General features: G+C 40.5%; 1 protein-coding gene across 1 annotated transcript in view; it reads left to right on the top strand.

Moving 5' to 3' along the window:
- LOC136444263 (HEAT repeat-containing protein 1-like) overlaps nt 1-12,664 on the top strand; it is a 36,693-nt gene extending 24,029 nt beyond the window's left edge. The window contains exons 34-42 of the mRNA XM_066441778.1: nt 270-352; nt 786-870; nt 3,002-3,136; nt 6,182-6,286; nt 7,487-7,655; nt 8,215-8,372; nt 9,884-10,042; nt 11,300-11,408; nt 12,480-12,664. Coding sequence (XP_066297875.1) covers nt 270-352; nt 786-870; nt 3,002-3,136; nt 6,182-6,286; nt 7,487-7,655; nt 8,215-8,372; nt 9,884-10,042; nt 11,300-11,408; nt 12,480-12,568 — 1,092 coding nt within the window. The 3' untranslated portion in view covers nt 12,569-12,664. The remainder of the gene's footprint in view (nt 1-269; nt 353-785; nt 871-3,001; nt 3,137-6,181; nt 6,287-7,486; nt 7,656-8,214; nt 8,373-9,883; nt 10,043-11,299; nt 11,409-12,479) is intronic.
- Nucleotides 12,665-17,931: the final 5,267 nt, after the last annotated feature.

Here is a 17,931-nt window from a genome sequence, read left to right as displayed (position 1 = left end):
AGGCATTGTCAGGCACATTGTAAAAAACACATAGGCTGAGGGTCACTTGGGGAATTTGGTAGAATACTCAACGTTTTGGATGCGCACGGGACTAGTGGGTACTTTATCGTATACTGGTAAAAATATTCATTTCTACTTCCTAAAATTACCATCTTTTGGAAAATAACTTCCCCCTCTGGACTTTAGGACTCCTTTAAATATGTAGATATTATATCAGTTTCATGTTTTGCTTGATAATGTTTAACAGCTGTGCTGTTATTGTTGTGTAGATAACCAGGTTGTCCCAGCTGATGGCAGAAGTAAAGGAGTTTGCTCAGAAGTCTCACATCACAGCAAGGCTGAAGGCCATCAGGTAGGGTTTTTATCTCCATGAAAAATGATGGTATTGTTTTTGATGTGTCTGTCTGCGTGTGTGTGGGTGTGTTTGTGTTCCCAGATATTTGCAGTTCACATAGTATTACTAAGTCTTATTATAAGATCATCTGTATGGATTGTTATGATATTTGGTATGTGGATAGGACTTTTAGGTGTTCTGAAAGTCAAGGTTGAATTGGAGACCCTAGTCTATGACCTTCAAGTTGGTACCTCGGCAGGACTTCTGTTTTTTTGCATCTTTCGTCAAGGACATGCTGTGGTGTTGATTTTTTCAATAGACCCCTAGCCACTTGCACTGTTTTTTCTAAGATTTCCTCAAGGGACTCCTAACGGATTTTATTCGTAGATATGGTACACAGTACTACATGACTGAATACAAATGTATGTCTCTCATTTTTTGTCATTCACAGACACTGCCTTGCCAGCACGATTGCCCCACGTATCCTCCTCCCTGCTGTAGCACAGTGTTATGATGAACTACAGAAAGACACACAGGTATGTACTCGACGTTGTTATTCTGTAACAAGTCCATTCTTACTTATTTCTTTGAACTGGTCCCTCAATCCTATTAAGTTGATAAGTTTATTCATTCATTGAATTTGTTAAAGAAATCTATCTCATGAATTCAACTTTAAGAACTGATAATGTTTTTTACTTGAAGGCAGTTTTGATATATGTTGTTAACAATGATACAAGTTAGTAGTTGTCAGTGGAAGTTTTGATCGCCCTGCATACATGTATATGCTGTTAACAATGATACAAGTTAGTAGCTGTCAGAGGAAGTTTTGATCGCCCTGCATATATTCTGTTAACAATGATACAAGTTAGTAGTTGTCAGAGGGAGTTTCGATCGCCCTGCATATATGCTGTTAACAATGATACAAGTTAGTAGCTGTCAGAGGGAGTTTCGATCGCCCTGCATATATTCTGTTAACAATGATACAAGTTAGTAGTTGTCAGAGGAAGTTTTGATCGCCCTGCATATATGCTGTTAACAGTGATACAAGTTTTAACATAGTACTGGTCAGAGGAAGTTTTGATCGCCCTGCATATATTCTGTTAACAATGATACAAGTTAGTAGTTGTCAGAGGGAGTTTCGATCGCCCTGCATATATGCTGTTAACAATGATACAAGTTAGTAGTTGTCAGAGGGAGTTTCAATCGCCCTGCATATATTCTGTTAACAATGATACAAGTTAGTAGTTGTCAGAGGAAGTTTCGATCGCCCTGCATATATGCTGTTAACAGTGATACAAGGTTTAACTTAGTACTGGTCAGAGGAAGTTTTGATCGCCCTGCATATATTCTGTTAACAATGATATAGTTGTCAGAGGAAGTTTCGATCGCCCTGCATATATGAAGCAGTTGGCTGACCTTTCAATGGGGGAAAATGAAGCCAGACTGCCGAGATGTTAAAGGTCGTCGTCATGTAATTGGCTGCAGCGAAATTGGAAATGATACACTAATTAAGAACTCATTATTCCGCATAGTACATATTGATTTCTTGCAATGGACTCTTTGTGGATGATCTATGTGCTGGGCATTTTGCCTTTTTACTCATGATAGTTCAAGGCCTTTTGTTAAATACTTTCACATCTCTCAGCGGACTTTGACTGGCCCCTATATATGTAAAAGGTCAAGGGTACGATTTCAAGTTAGGGAAATGTTCTACACGGTCTACCATGATGTATTTTAATCTTTGAAGTGGCAGCAAAATGAAATATCATCTATCATTCTCAGGAAATTTCATATTTTCTGTAGTATGTGATCGATTGTCTACTTTGTGCTCTTTGGATGGACAAATTAGCATTGGGTTATGATGACTTGCACTTGATGATGAGTTCTGGGGCTCCCCCATCCATGTGCAAGCACGTCCAACCTCCATATGATGGGGAATAAAAGATGTAAAATTGTAGAGAGAGAGAGAGAGATAGAGAGAGAGAGAGAGAGAGAGAGAGAGAGAAAAGGGACTCCTAGACATACTATCTAATGGGAGTGTTCTTCCTGTTACGTCACAAAGCGTTGTAACTTGGTCCCAGCAAAAAGCACACAATAAAGATTTACAACTTTCAGAAAAGACCAACTTTTTAGTTGAAACTTGAATGATAGAGAAGATTTCATGCATGAATTAAGTGTGTAAGTTGTTTATATTGATACAGACTGATAAAAGGTAAAGCAGGCATCCTCAATCGAGGTGAAGCATAATGCTTTTTCAAGTAACTAGTGGTAGTGCAATGCGGCTTCGCCACGGCTCGCGTTTTTTGGCCAAGCACACCAGGTCACCCCTAATCTTCTTGATAAGTGTGTTGGGTTCTTTTTCAGACTGATATACATGTACATGTACAATATATTCTATGAGGGTAAAGTCCGTCTACAGAAATGATTAAATTAGATACGTGTTGTACATGTTGAAACAAGTTTTAACTGTAATTTCCAACACAAAAATTGGACTTTTGACAAATTTGCGACTAGCCAACTCCTCTCTTTGTCGAGGAATGAACAATCCACTGCTGAGATGATGTCACATTATGCAGATAGCACACGAGACTTGGTGTTGTACAGTCATATATATGTTTCAATACTTAGACTTCTGACTCAATCCCTGTTTGATTACGTTGTACCCAGGGTGGTATCGGTCCCCTCATGTCAGTTCTGTCGGAGCGGATCACAACCATGTCCAAAGATGACATCGCGGCGCACCAATCCCAGATGGTCACTTTCTTCATGACTGCACTCAACTACAGAGCCAGACACGCACAGGTAACTTTGTGGATAGATAATAATGACCAGGCAGGTCAAGGTGTGACATCTGTGGGCTCAACTCCAAATTGAACTGTCACAGTTTTGTGTCACTTATCAAAGATGACTAGTGGCCATCTGTTTCATTATTTGTGCATCCAGTTGTGTATTTCTGCAAAAGAAAATGATAGTGATATCAATCCACTGGTCGTGACAGAGAAGACTGACGCTATAAAGTTTTTACTAGTTCATTGTACCAGGGAAATCCTCCTAGCTCTTTTCGACAAGCACAATTAACAGTGGACCACAGCTTAACATCCCGTCCTAAGGACTGTGGCCCTTTTCCGATAGCGCGCATGTCATGTGAGCGACACAGCCGGGATAGAACTCACAGCTTCTTGTTCCAGAGGCAAGGCCGCTAACACTAGAGTAGGCACGCTTTTCGAGACATGTAGAATTCCTCAAATATCTCTTTTGTTCTTCAGGTATTTAGTCAAAAAGAAAAAAGGATCCTTGAAGTAATTATACATGGCAAGGCCTAATTTGTAAGAAATGTCTGAGATTACTATAGAGGCTCTAAAGAAGCACTCAGTTTATTGATTTGGACTGTATAAGGAGAATTTAGCCATACCATTTATCTGGATGAACCACTTAAATTAGTCTCCAAGCAGACCTACGGGTTGGCAAAGACCGTATCCAACAGGCAGAAGGAGTTTCTATAGCCAACCCAAGTCTCATAGCCAAACCCAAGGTCTGCCACAACTCAAACAGGGCGGAGCATTTCTATTCAATAAAGGTGCCACTGCCCCTCCTCGTTGTAATGCTAACAGCCGCACGAATGTCCGGGGTACTAATCTTTTTATGACCGATTTCTGGGATAGCCAGTCACCCGCGCACGTCCCAGTGGGAGGTTCGCGCCTTGTAAGTTCTCACAATAATACAGTGTTTCCTTCACCCATGTCACCCATTGGCATCATCAGAACCATTCTTGCAAAAACACAAAAACATTCGTAGGGAATGTTTACTGTTTCAGGTTCAAGCCAACACTCGGACCCCCACCCCCTTGCATGTAACGTTAGTTGCAAGCGGCACGTGCCGTCGGAGGTTAAACCTTATAAGCTAAACCTTTCTTTTGGGAAACAAAACACGCCACAAAGTATATTATATTATATATATTGCTGTAAAAACTTCTTCTGCAAGTTGGATAAGGTCTTTGCAGCCGTTGGGTCTCAGTTGGAGACTGGACAGGCCGCCCTGGCGCCGCCCTGCACGCCCGTGCGGGCGGAGAGTAATCAACTCATAAACACAAGCAGTTTGAATAGGTAACAATTAGATGTTAATAGCCTTTGTTCAGACCGACTTGTGGCAGACCTTGGGTTTGGCTATGAGACTTGGGTTGGCTATAGAAACTCCTTCTGCCTGTTGGATACGGTCTTTGCCAACCCGTAGGTCTGCTTGGAGACTACACTTAAATTTCCTTTTCCTTAACTTTCAAGGAAGGACATTTTCTAAAATGAGAGGTTCTTGAGTTATACTGACTACAGTAGTGCGGAAACACAAACAAACAAGCAAACAGACACACACACAGACACACCCAAAACTATATCTCCATTTTTCATGGAGATAACAATGCTCCTGTTGGGGGTCACTGACCTTCATCACAGAGATATGAATTTGAGGATCATACTGCTTATCTTATCCAAACAAAACAAATGATTTAATCAACAGTGTTATAACGTTGGGTAACATAAATTCGCGGGGTACTTAAATTCGCGATTTTTCGAAAACAGGGTATTTAGGGATATGTGCTAGATCCATCATCAGTAATACCGCTAGAAATGAAAACTTGACAGACTAACGTATTCAGAACACTGGCTGAAAAGCTTCGATAACCATGCATTAGAAGTTGGCTACGTCAAAAACTCTCCGTCCCTTATTGTCACAGTCTGAGGGCTTCGTGGGAGAATTATACTACATAGTTGTTCGCTGGTTTATAAGACAAATGTCACATCCGCTTCCTTCTCAACACAATTATTTACAATACAACTTATTAGAATCTCTTTTGCTAACCTACAACTGGACTCTAAGTGTGATTAATCATCAAAACGCCTCTTTGTTGCTACAACCAATGGCTACGGCACTACGGTGAATTTTCCCGCCGCCATATTCGTTACCCAGAATCCTGCTATTCGGCAGACGACAAACGTTTGCAAGGAACACTTTTTTGTCTAAATGTTGTGTGTGATAGTGGACTGATGGCGATATTTTCCTCAAAGTTTGCTCTTAGCACAAGCAGAAACACATGGACATAGTAGTATTACCATTTCTACGGCATCCAGCTAACGCCCCGATGAATAATGTACAAATTTCCATGACGATGGGGATCGACTTTGAGTGACGTTCTACCGACTCAACACACGGGTTGTTCCCGACGGCCTGATGTGTGCGGTACGGCCGTTTTTTCGTGTATTTTTTTTACTTGGACACGTCTATATCCACAGTACTCTCCTCAAGCCAAGGATGGAACGAATAGCTGCTGTATAAAATGTAATTAGCAGTAATATATTCAAGACGAATCTTCTCTCCCGAAATAATGTTCACACCTGTCCGACAACACCGTCATTGTGTGTGCGGCGGACGGTAGTTTCAAATTGAAATATTATGGTGTCAGCACAACTAGAGACAAAATCTACCATATATATGATTAGTGCAAAGATAGTACATGATACTGACAGAATAATAGAAAAAAAGGATGGTTTATTGTTCTGCTAGATTGATTTCAGTCAACCATTATCGGAAAAATGGCGAATTTATGTTACCCAACGTTATATGCAATTTAAAAATGTAATTATGCTGCCAACTGCATGTATAAATGTAGCTTGAAAATGAAATATGCTAAGCCTTATAATAACTTGTTGACAATTATATAGTAATAAGGGAAAGCACTCAAATTTGGAATGTAAATTAAACCGGGTCTTCTTTGGTAAGAGTAATTATGATCATCATACTTTTTGACCAAATGATCCATTTCTTAAGTAATGTCTTATAATTGCTATTTTCCTGCAGGACGACCTTGACGCTGTACAGCAAACTGAAGGTCAAGTGATGGAGGCAGTTCTGTCCTTGGTGATGAAGTTGTCTGAGGTCACATTCAGACCCATGTTCTTTAAGGTAAGTATTTCATTGGCAAAACTTAAGGTGGCAAGACACATTTGGTGATTGTGTGATACTAATATGCTAAAATGTGTTACCTTTTTTATTTCATTAATGTATAAGGAATTTCAAAGCAGTAACATTTTACTTAGTGCAGTAAACATAATTCCACCAGGGTTCATAATTCCGCCGCCCTATAAAGATATGTCCAAACAGATCTCCAACTCAAAGAGTTAAAGTCCCCCAGTATTTATGAAACTTGGCAAATGAATGTAAATGGAGGTTAAGGATTAACAGCAATTACTTTTAGAAATCTTATGAAATTCAAAAAGAAAGTCTGTTCTAAGACTGAAATACCCAAAGTTTTTTTTTGTGTGTGTAAATATTTCATGTACCATTTTGATAAAAACGTGCTTGTGCTTACAATAGCATGAAACCTGTATTCAACAAAAAGCAATCCAAATATTTGACATGATCCCACACTAACCTTCTACAAGATCCTGGATGTGATAAAGGTGTATAGGAAAAGGCAAATATTCAAATTCATTTAATCATATTGCACACATACTTAAAGTTTTACTATGCATCAGTTGAAACCTAAAGAAGGTTTTGCTCAGACATAAACTTGACAGTATCAGCATCTTAATTACAACTGGTTAATGAATTTATAACTTATTTTTATGGTCTCATTCATGAGTTTTTTTGCCCCATAGGCTTAGATGTTATAAAAAGTGTTTTACATATGGGCGGGTTCGAAATGAAGCTGTAGGAAATGCACCAATGTTATTCATTCTCTGTTGAGCACATTTACCCTAGATCATGCAAAAAAATTGCCAACAGTTTCACTGTCTACATGAAATCTCTTTTTATAGCAATTACAAACTGCACTTACATTGTAGCTACATGTACATGTACACCCCAAAAAAAGGCACTTTTCAGCTGAAAGCGCACGGCCGCATCACCGAGAATGGCGGGCGGTGGACGTCCGACCTCGTGCGCAGCTGACGAACTTTACTTGCAAATTTCTTCAGTTGCAAACAAGCTTTCATCAGTTTGACGCAAATGAGATCAGTTAGGCTAGCTAAAAGGGAATTTCCCACCGATATAAACACGTTCATGCAGCCGTTCATGTTTTTGGGTACGGATTCTTTGGGAGTCTACACGCGGAGTAACACAGGAATGAGACCTTATATGCTTGTTCTTCTGTCCATACTCCAGCTGTATGACTGGGCCAGCCGCCCAGACAGTTCCAGGGAGAGGTTACTGACGTTCTACCGGCTGGCAGAGGCCATGGCCGACAGGCTGAAGAGTCTGTTTGTGCTGTTTGCTGGCCACGTTGTCAAAAATGCTGCGGCTACGCTCGACTCCAACAATGTCATCAAAGCAGGTATTAATTTTCAAATTCTCTGTGTGTTATACAAAGTTGGACATTGAAAAAGAATAACAGATTTTATAGATTTTAGCCATATTTTTTTAATCTTTAAGGCCACACCATTTTAATTAAAATGCTACATTGGAAAATCAACAGGAAAACAGAATCTCAGAGGAAAGTTTTTACTTTGGTGCTCACAATTTCAGGGAGTGAACAGGGTCAGGTATAAGTTTTCACCCCAGCCTTCTGTTTTCATGATTTTTTTGTTGCTAAAATTAACAAAAAAATCTGTTAAACAAGAAAAATAAATTGGTGTGGCCTTACAATGTAATCTGAAACTTCCCATAAAAGGACACGATGTACGTACATATACTGTATGTCCATTGTGGTAGATAAGAAAATGAGAAGTTATGATAAATGCACCTGATACTAAGTCTTTCAGGGTTTTCCTTTGATGTTGTCTGACAAAACTAATAAAGTAATGTAGACATTATGTTGTAAAAACTTTGTACCAAATTTATCTTGTGAGGACTGTAAAAACAGAATTACAGAAAAATTTTCCTTTTTTTTTCAGAAGAGCCATTTTTTGGTGACAGTGACGCAGAGCAGAGAAAGTCCTCCCTGTTGCTAGGATACATCATGGACTGTCTCTACAAGGTGTTCCTCTATGATAATGAGAACTTTGTCAACAAGGAGACCTTTGACCTCCTGATGCAGCCTCTAGTGGACCAGGTAAGAAGGGACCACCCATATGTCATACCTGGCCGGAATACGGCTAATGATACGGTTGTGTCCGCAAGCTTCCATCAAATGATTCAAAAGCACTTCAAAATTCAAATACAGGACCTGGAAGTTGGAATTGATGTTTTCACAACTTTTTGTTTGAGACAGAATTTGACTGAAAATTTTCTCCACTTCTGGTGCTTTTCACATTGAAATATGCCATTTCCTGGTTGGTATGACGTATTATAAATGAAAAACAACATGGTGTATTCCTTGGTCCCAGCCTTCCCGCAGGTCAAATTGCCGTCCAGCTTTCGGGCGATTTGACCCCAGGCTGGTACCTCATTGATACGGACTGGAGTACGCTGTGTTGTATTCTATATTCACATGATGTCTGACAGCCCTATGTTAGGGATAGAAGATGTCGGAACACAGATGCATATAGCTGTGCCTAGTATCATGCAGATTGTTAACAAACTAAACTATGACCTACATGTAGAATAACTTGATGAACACTAAGGCTCTCTTTACATTATACTTTTGCCGTCAGCGCCACTGGCGTCAACGCCACTGGCGACAGCGGGAACCCCGTGTAAAGACAATTCCCGTCGACGTAGTCCCGCTGTCAACAAATTTTCTCCCGTCAGCTTCGAAGCCGTCGCCCGTCAGCACAGCGGGAGTCCCCGTCAACTTCAAACTCCGTCTAAAGAGAATACGTCGGGCTCGCGTCAGCGGGAGTCAGGGTTTCGGCGATTAGCATAAAGCACGCGTTGATTAGCATACTGTAAGTCTACTTAGATCCCCGGTATATATATAGAGAGAGAGATTCGCGGGATCCGCGGCGACTTTTGTGCCGTGCATTCATTTCCCCGCGGATATATTTATCGTACTTGTGCCCCCCTCCCCACATTTACGAGTGATGAGCATGGAATATCTACACATAAACAAGGCTTTGCATTGTAGTTTAATACGGGCGGGGAGACGCCGTCTACCGTTGTACAATCATACAATTTTGTTTCTTGCTTTTGTTATGCTTACGCCCGATACTTTCTACAAGATGGCGAAATGTAAGCACCGCAGGTGTCTGTCAGATTTCCGGGCGGTGTGTCTATATAGAGACGTCGCGACAGCGGCCTCACGACAGCAGGAAATTTCGCCGCTGACGCGAAAAACGTAATGTAAACTGCGCCTAAAATCCAAGTTTATTCCTTCTGGCACACTTACAATCTAGATTTGATTTTAATAGTTTCATAGACTTCCTTGTCAAAACTCACTCAACCCTTTTATTGGAGCCACTAATGGGTTTTTAGGCCCAAAGCTGATATTCAGTCTATAGGATGCTTTACAATGTATTCTCGTAAAGAATCTTATACTGTAGGATATATAACAAAGGCAGTCTACTTTAGCCTTCTCCCTGCTGCCTAACTCTGTAACGAATAGTGAATGGTGTGCCAAACTGCTACTTCAGTGTGCTAAGGGTTAAGAAAAAGAAAGATTTTACAGCACTTTTTCTGCACTAGATTGAGAACCTTCAGGGAGGTGAAGAAGTCTTTGCAGCCAGAGTGGAGAGCCATGTGGTGCCGTGTATCGCACAGTTTGCTGTTGCGGTAGGTGACGACGCCTCATGGAAGCCTCTACACTACCAAATCATGCTGAAGACTCGACACGACTCACCGAAGGTAAGAGAACAACACATGAAACAGTATTCACCAAAAAACAGTTACTCGAGCAGCTTGATATGATACATGTACAGTCATGTATGTTGATCAGGGGAAGACAACTTTAGGATAGTCCAATTATTGAAGACGAAGTCAGACAAGGTTAACATATCAATTCAGAGTTCTTTATTGACGAGACTAAGCTTTTCGTCCAACACTTAAGAAAGAAATTGGGACTTACCCCAAATTTTCGGTGGACTCCATCAACCCTGTTCACGGAATGACCCGGCTACTTCAACGTGACGTCAGTGACACGTGATCGCAGTAGCGGGTCATACGTGCCAGATAACTTGCAGAAGCCGGGTCATTCCTCGAACAGGGTTGATGGAGTCAACCGAAAATTTGGGGTAAGTCCCAATTTCTTTCTAAAGTGTTGGACAAAAAGTTTATTCTTGTTAATAATGAATTCTACCAACACAGATGAACTTTCATGCTGAATTCAGAGTTCTGGTATGAAACCTGATTCTCCAGTTCTTCCCTTTATTCAATGCTGCCTGAAATGTCTGACTGTTTCAAAATCATATCCAGTTGCTAGAGTAACTGTTTTTTGGCATATCTCATTACCACTCCTAGATGTCTAACCTTCATCGACGCATGAAAGTATTCCATACTGCGGTATGTGCTTTTTAAAATACGGCATACAGATTCTTCTGTTGTGTCTGGAAATGTGAGCACATTAGGGCAGCAAGTCTCCGTGCTGTTATTTTCCAGGTGTACAGGTCACATTCTATTAGAAAAAATGTGCTTTATGAAATACAGTCAAACTTGGTCGGGCAACCACCTGACGCAGGCAACTACTGTAAAGGCAAAAATGGGGTGTTCGCGGTGGTTTTAAGTTTGCGGCAGCGCTATAGTCACATACTGCTACAGTATTGGACAAAAATGTTCTCGGTGGTTTTTAGGTCACGGTACGGTGAAGGGGTCGCCCAGAAAACTGCAGACATAAAACCACCTCAAACATTTCTGCATTTACAGTACCTCTAGTCATGAACAATGATAAAACAGCCCTGTCTATTTTTACATAAGTTAACCCACCCTGTCCTGAGAAACCACACAACCTCAACAACATTGTACATTGAAGTTATACATGTATACAAAGTATTTGTTTTCATTTTGTTCAAAACACAGGTTAGATTCACAGAATTATAGATCCTGGAAGAGTTCTGTAGAAAGCCAAGACCAGAGATCCTGATTTTTTTTTTTTCTTTACCCACACAGGTTCGATTTGCAGCATTACAAGTCCTGGAAGAGTTCCAGAAGAAGCTGGGAGAAAGCTTCATGGTACTACTGCCTGAGACCATCCCCTTCCTTGCAGAGCTTATGGAAGGTCAGAAAATTTATCATGCCTATAGTATTATTCTCTCTCTCTCCAATTTTGCGTCTTTTATCCCCCATCATACGGGGGTTGGACGTGCTTGCCCCAGAACTCCTCATCAAGTGCAAGTCTTTTTGTAGCAAGAGTTTTTATGGCTGGAGGCCCCTCCTAACGCCAACCCCAACCCTACTGTTGGGCTAAGGACATGGGAAATATGTAATAAGTGCCTTTCCCAACGTCCGGGTGCATGTCCGGACATGTTTGGGTACTCCACTGGGGATTGAACCTGGGTCTTATTGGTTCATAGCCGGATGCTCTGCCACTATGCCACACAGATGCCACTGAGTCATTAACATGACTTGTCAAAACACAAAAAAATTTAATGGACCAATAATTCTAGTTTGTCTTGCCTGGGTGGTTTTGTGATCCAATTTTCTAACAGTTACTTGAAAATGATTTATCATTATTACCTCCATGAAAAATGGAGGTACAGTTTGTTTTGGGTGTGTCTGTGTTTGTATGTGTGTTTACAGAAATTTTTGGCCAGATTAACTTAAGAGCCTTTGGTTGGATTTTGATATTTGCTATGTGGGTAGGTTTGGGGAAGACAAAGGTTTAGGTTGACTATGGGCCTCCTAGTGGCCATCCTTGGTACTACAGCAGAACTTTTTTGTATCTTTTGTTATGGACATGCTATGGTGTTCATTTTTTGATGTCAGGAAGGAGTGGTGTAGGGTTGGCATAACACACTAGCTTCGTGCAGTGAGGCAGCAGCTGGTTATAGTACACTTACATGTACACATGTGACAACCTGTCACATTTACACTTCGCACATCTAACATTAGTTTAATTGTTGATTAAAGCTCTCTAGTAAGGATGCTCTTAAAGTACTTGATGGCAATGAGTACAATCCTTCGATATGATGATGATGATCCACTGTGTTCTGCAGCTCAGGTAGTTGTGGTAACAACCTCTGGCTGCATTTAGTCTTTCTTCAGTCTTTTTTCTTCTTCTTTCTTTCCTACGATTTAGTTCTAGGAAAATGATGAACAGAAGTTTTAAACATTGTTTTGTACTTTACAGATGAGTGTGAGGAAGTGGAGGACCAGTGTCAGAAGGTGATTGGTGAGATGGAAACCACTCTGGGAGAGGATCTGCAGAAATACTTCTGAACAGGCTATTAGCTAGCCAGGCGTCAGGGTGTCTTCTGGACACCCTTCACTAAGTAAACAAGGCAATTAGTTACGCTACATTTCTCTGGTGATTACTTACACATTCGCAATGTCATGTGTTACACCATCATATCTGTGTGTTACACCATCATATCTGAAACTGCATGATTTAGCATGGATACGTATACGGTGTAACATTGATTTAGCTTAATTGTTATTATTATTACGATTATGCTGTAGAGCTTGACTTCAGATTTTTTCTCTTGGTTACATTGATGCACAAAATTGCATTGTAAATGTAAACATATACAGTATATGAATTATGCAAAAACTGTAGCAGATGCTAAAAAGGTCTTACAATTGAAGTTGATTTTGAATTATGTTTGAAAGATAACACCTTTTGTGTTTTTATTGCATACATATTGAATGTTATTTGACCAGGTGTGACAAATGTAGACATTTGTTTGTTTCCCCCATAAAAAAGTCAATTATACAATCATGTAAAAATGCATGAACATACATGTGTACATATGACACTTTCCTGTAATTTACACTACACATGTACGTGCTCCCTAGGCTATCACTTTAATGTTCCTCAACTGGGAGTGGGAATGAAAGTGATATCAAACCAGTTTAGCTCACTTAAGAGCTATTAAAATTAATTGAGACAGAGAAAACAGAAGCTACTCACATTACAGATTCATTGTACGGCTGATATTCCCCTAGCTCTTTTTGACAAGCACAATGAACAGTGAACCACGGCTTAACGTCCCATACTAAAAAGAACTGCGTCCCTTTTTGGTAATGTGCATGTCAGGTGAGCGACAAAGCCGGGATTGAACTCACAGCTTTTAGTTCCAGAGACAGGCCTGCTAACCACTGGACTATATGTACGCTACCCTCAAGCACACAAGCCATCACGTGCTAGAATGATAGTTTATTTAGGTCAATAGCCTTAAAATTATAGTACATATAGGTCAATGGCCTTATTTTTGTTGAGGTACACATCGATGAAAAAGGTCATTTTGTTATTAGTTTTTGATAGGTGTTAAGCACATAATCCCCCATGTTTTGTAGATTGCTACTCGGGATTTGTATTGATTGGAAAATTCATCAAAGGTAGACTGCATGGGGTTTTATCTGACTTAGCTCCCATGTATGCAGCGATTCTAGGAATGTACATGCACTGTTATAAGGCTTAATCCACGAGGAGTAACGTTAGATCCTGTTTTATCCTTGTGCTACTGTAACACATTTTTGGCAGCTTCATTATGATATAAAACAAGTTATTATATGCCACACGTTTGATGTAACGCAGGATCTACTAAATGTTTTAAGTGTATGTAGATTCTGACATAATTTCGTTTTGTCAAGACTTGCACGGTAAAAGCGAATTCCGGTACTATGTACATTGTGCATCAGCTCTCTACACAATACTGAAGTAAAGAAAAACAATACTATATTGTTCGTTCCTGACAATTCTCTTTATCTACATCTCTCCTGTCTCAAAACACTTGCTGTCAAACTGTTTTTCTGACATTTTGTGACACAGAAAAGCAATTACACTGGCCGATATAGTTGCATCTGCAAAAGAAGAAGTCACCAAAATGTAAAGATTTAAGACATGTATGGTGCCATTAGGTCTAACCTTAACCATTTATGATGGATTGAAACCAGGCAACTTGCACAGCTAATCGAGTGTATAAAGTGCTAGTGTTTTAGCAAGTATGATGTTCTCCCTTGTGACAAATTAGGCCGGTACAGTTCCGTGTAAATGCCCTAAAATCCCAGGAGCCTACCTTCCTGATCTCCGAGATGACAAGAGGCAGCTGATTGTTATCAATGAGAACTGTGGCGCCAGTGCATGCGAACCACTCACCCATCTTTAACAGCAGAGAACGTGTCATATATATTCATGCTGCAACTAACTTGCAACTAACTTTCAGGTAATACATGAAAAGTTTGGTGCCAACAAGGGATACATTCTGAGCACTTCTTGGGGAAAATTTGACCGTCTATAAAAAAATTGTGAATGTGACCATACGGTGACTTGTTATCTCAAAAGTAAACTATTTTGGCATAAGTATTAGAATCCTTGGGATATCTCTGTGGCGTAATGGTCTGCGCTTCTGTTACTTACCACATCTGGTTCTGATTACTTGGAACCAGAAGGCCCGAGTTCAACTCCGGATAGGACACCTTTAGGACAAGAGGCGCATTGAGTCATACCAAAGACTTTATAGAAATAGTACATACTTCTGGAACAGTATGGAAGTTAAACACACTCCACTGCCAGTGGACTAGCCCCCCTGCTGCAGTGATTGCACCACAGTGTGGCCCAAGGCTATGAAACGGGGATGGGCACCGCCCTATACACCTCATGGTGTGGGAGGATTTTAACTAATTAGAATCCTTTCCAGCATCCTTTCTGCTAGCCATTCAAAAAGATAAACATCACGAAAAACTCAGTAATTGGTATGTTGTTAGGGGGCAACGCCAGATAATTGACTGCCACAAAAATGCATCACAGAGTCTAGGGTGTCCTGATGAACATTTTACAGCCAAAGAAAAAACAGAAATACTATTGGGCATGCATTTGCGAGATAGTTTGTGATCCAGTTAGCTAAGTAAAAAGAAAGCTGTGTTCAACTGTATCGAACGCCTTTTTCAAATAGAGAAAGACTACCGATTGATTTACCAGTGTTTATATTATGCAATATATGATCAGTGACGTCAAGTAAGGTAGTAGTAGTTAAGTAGCCTGCATGGCCTGAAACCTGACTGGTTAGTGCAAAGTATGTTATAAGAATGTTGGTAAGCTAGAATTGTTTCTGAACCTCCTCAAATGTGTTTTTTAACAATAGAAAGAACAGAAGTTATGATTTGAGTTGTTCTTCTTTAGTCATCCTAAGTTGTTTTTATGATTTATTGCTCCTATGCTAGATCGCAACTACCTTACGTAAAATTATTGTAAATGTGTTATTCATTCGGTTTGTAGAAAGTATTTGTTATGGTTTTATAAGGGCTTCATAGGAAATCAGTTACCATGATGTTAACTGAAGGCAACACCCTAGATATTCAAATAATAAATACTATGGAGAGAGAGATAGCCTCCATAGCAGGCTCTGAACCGGCCTTTTTGGGGGCTAAATAATACACCTTTTGCAGCCACCCCCGTAACCATTTTTTCGGCAAAATGGTTACTGCAAAAAGTGTATTATTTAGCCCCCAAAAAGGCCGGTTCAGAGCCTGCTATGGAGGCTAGAGAGAGAGAGAGAGGATTATGTTCGTGTGCTGTTCCTAATCGGGTTAAAGCCCGGTGCATCGGCCGCGTCACATGGGAGTGCATGAGCCTTACCATCTTTGATCATCCTTTAATCAGCGTTGCTTAACCATGTTGGCGCCAGTAAACCTCTTGTAATGGCTAAATGGCTACTTCCAGATGATATCCCCGGAGGCAACTGGTGAACACTAAGGGTTATCCACTTCCTACAATACGTTACCAATCCTCTTACGTACTCCCAGCGGTTATGGTCCAGTCAGGATTTGCCCCCGATATGCCTCATTTCCAAAGATGACCGTTTTCGAGTTTTGAGGACTTAATGCCTCAATGGGGACGGTTTCAGACGTGATTAGACTAAAAGGGATCGTAACAGTCGCTTTGAAGATATTGCCTGGCTTGATTTTCTTACTTCTTTAAGAGAGTTTGAGTTACTCTGTATATACTGCATTAGGGGCTTGTCGTATGGCACGGAATCTCCATCCGTAAAACACAATTTGCTGCGGAAAATTGAAATTGCTGGTAAAACATGCACATTTAAACCTGCCGCCCATAAACACTTTAAGGCCAGATGCCATGAGGGCAGTCCAGCATACTGATGCAACATTGTTGGCACAAGGAGACGTTTCAGTAAGGAACGAATGAACCCTTAGCAGCTATGAATCATTGATTAATCACAGACACGTATCGGATGTTCTTCTGGCCTTTGCAGCCCATTTTAGTCCTTGGCTTTGTCAAAACGTCACTAGCAATTTATTTCTGTATTAGGTCATGATGCAACTTTGTTGGCACAAGAAGACGTTTCAGTAAGCAACGAATGAACCCTTAGCAGTTATGGGCATTGGTTATTCACAGACACGTATCTGGCGTTTTTCTGGCCTTTGCAGCCCATTTTAGTCCTTGGCTTTGTCAAAACTTCACTAGCTATTGCTTTCTGTAGTAGGTCATGGAAGAAAATAAAAGAAAGCTATCATGATTTTAATTTTTGCACATTTCTTTACGAATAAGGTCTCCATGATATATATGTAAGTGCAATGAGATGTGCACCCGTGCTCAACGTCACTGTCACTGCCGGCCATGAGCATTCGATATTTTAACTTTTGTGTAAAATCATCCTGCTACCAATAACATCGATATCTTGAGTTACCATACACTGCTTAGTGTCAAAGGAATACACCAATGTGCTTCATTGTAACTGATATTATATCGCAACTTTTCAACTGATTGTGGCTTAGACAACTTCTGTTCAACCAGCATGAATCTAGAATCTTTTGACGGTTAGATACTTTTCGTACTTGTCTCTGTATGGATAGTTTGTTCAAATCAATTACAACGATGAGGATAATAGGTTTCCTGGAAAAGCTTGTGTAAAAATACAATGTGCATCCTTTATGACATGTATACGAAGAGAGACTGCTGCAGAGAAGAGAAGCCACCGAAAAGCTGCTGCTGCCCAGTCACCACCTACACAAGGCTTTACATGCCCGGCCTGCAGCAGAGTGTGCAGATCAAGGATTGGGATACACAGCCACAGGAGAGCCTGCAGAGGAGGACAACCTTCCCAGTGATCTTCGGAAGCGAAGAAACAGCCATCACGTCAGACTATGTGAAACTTATCACGAAGAGACCAGAATATTCCTAAATCGGGAGAACCCAGGAGGCTCGTTATCTTTAGAAGTCATGTTTCCAGCCCGACCTCTGCCTTCTTGGTATGAACCACATACAAAGAGATGGTAACAAGCGATCCCTTGAACCACTTCTTTGGAGCATCTGCACTCACAGTGCCAATGGAATCTTTTCCTAGGTGAAAGTCATGAGTATGTATTGCAATGGCAATGTTAGGGGGGTGGGGGTGATGTATCTTCGTAGGTATAATTCCGTGCTTACAGTAAGAGATGAAATAATGGTTTGCAAGGTCAAATTTCCTATACATACAGAGGCGAAGAATCAATTGTTCACAAAAGATGGTAGATCTAAGATGAGGAAACTGACAAAGAGATGTGCTGGTGCTCGCGAGTAGAATTTTTCAGGGTGAGATTTTCTTGTAAAACCTTGATAATCAACCTTGCTTGTGAGCATCAAA

This window comes from Branchiostoma lanceolatum, chromosome 11 (assembly GCF_035083965.1).
Source record: "Branchiostoma lanceolatum isolate klBraLanc5 chromosome 11, klBraLanc5.hap2, whole genome shotgun sequence".
NCBI classification, from domain to species: domain Eukaryota; kingdom Metazoa; phylum Chordata; class Leptocardii; order Amphioxiformes; family Branchiostomatidae; genus Branchiostoma; species Branchiostoma lanceolatum.
The sequence above is the reverse complement of the archived record's forward strand: the minus strand, read 5'-3'. Positions and strand labels throughout refer to the sequence as shown.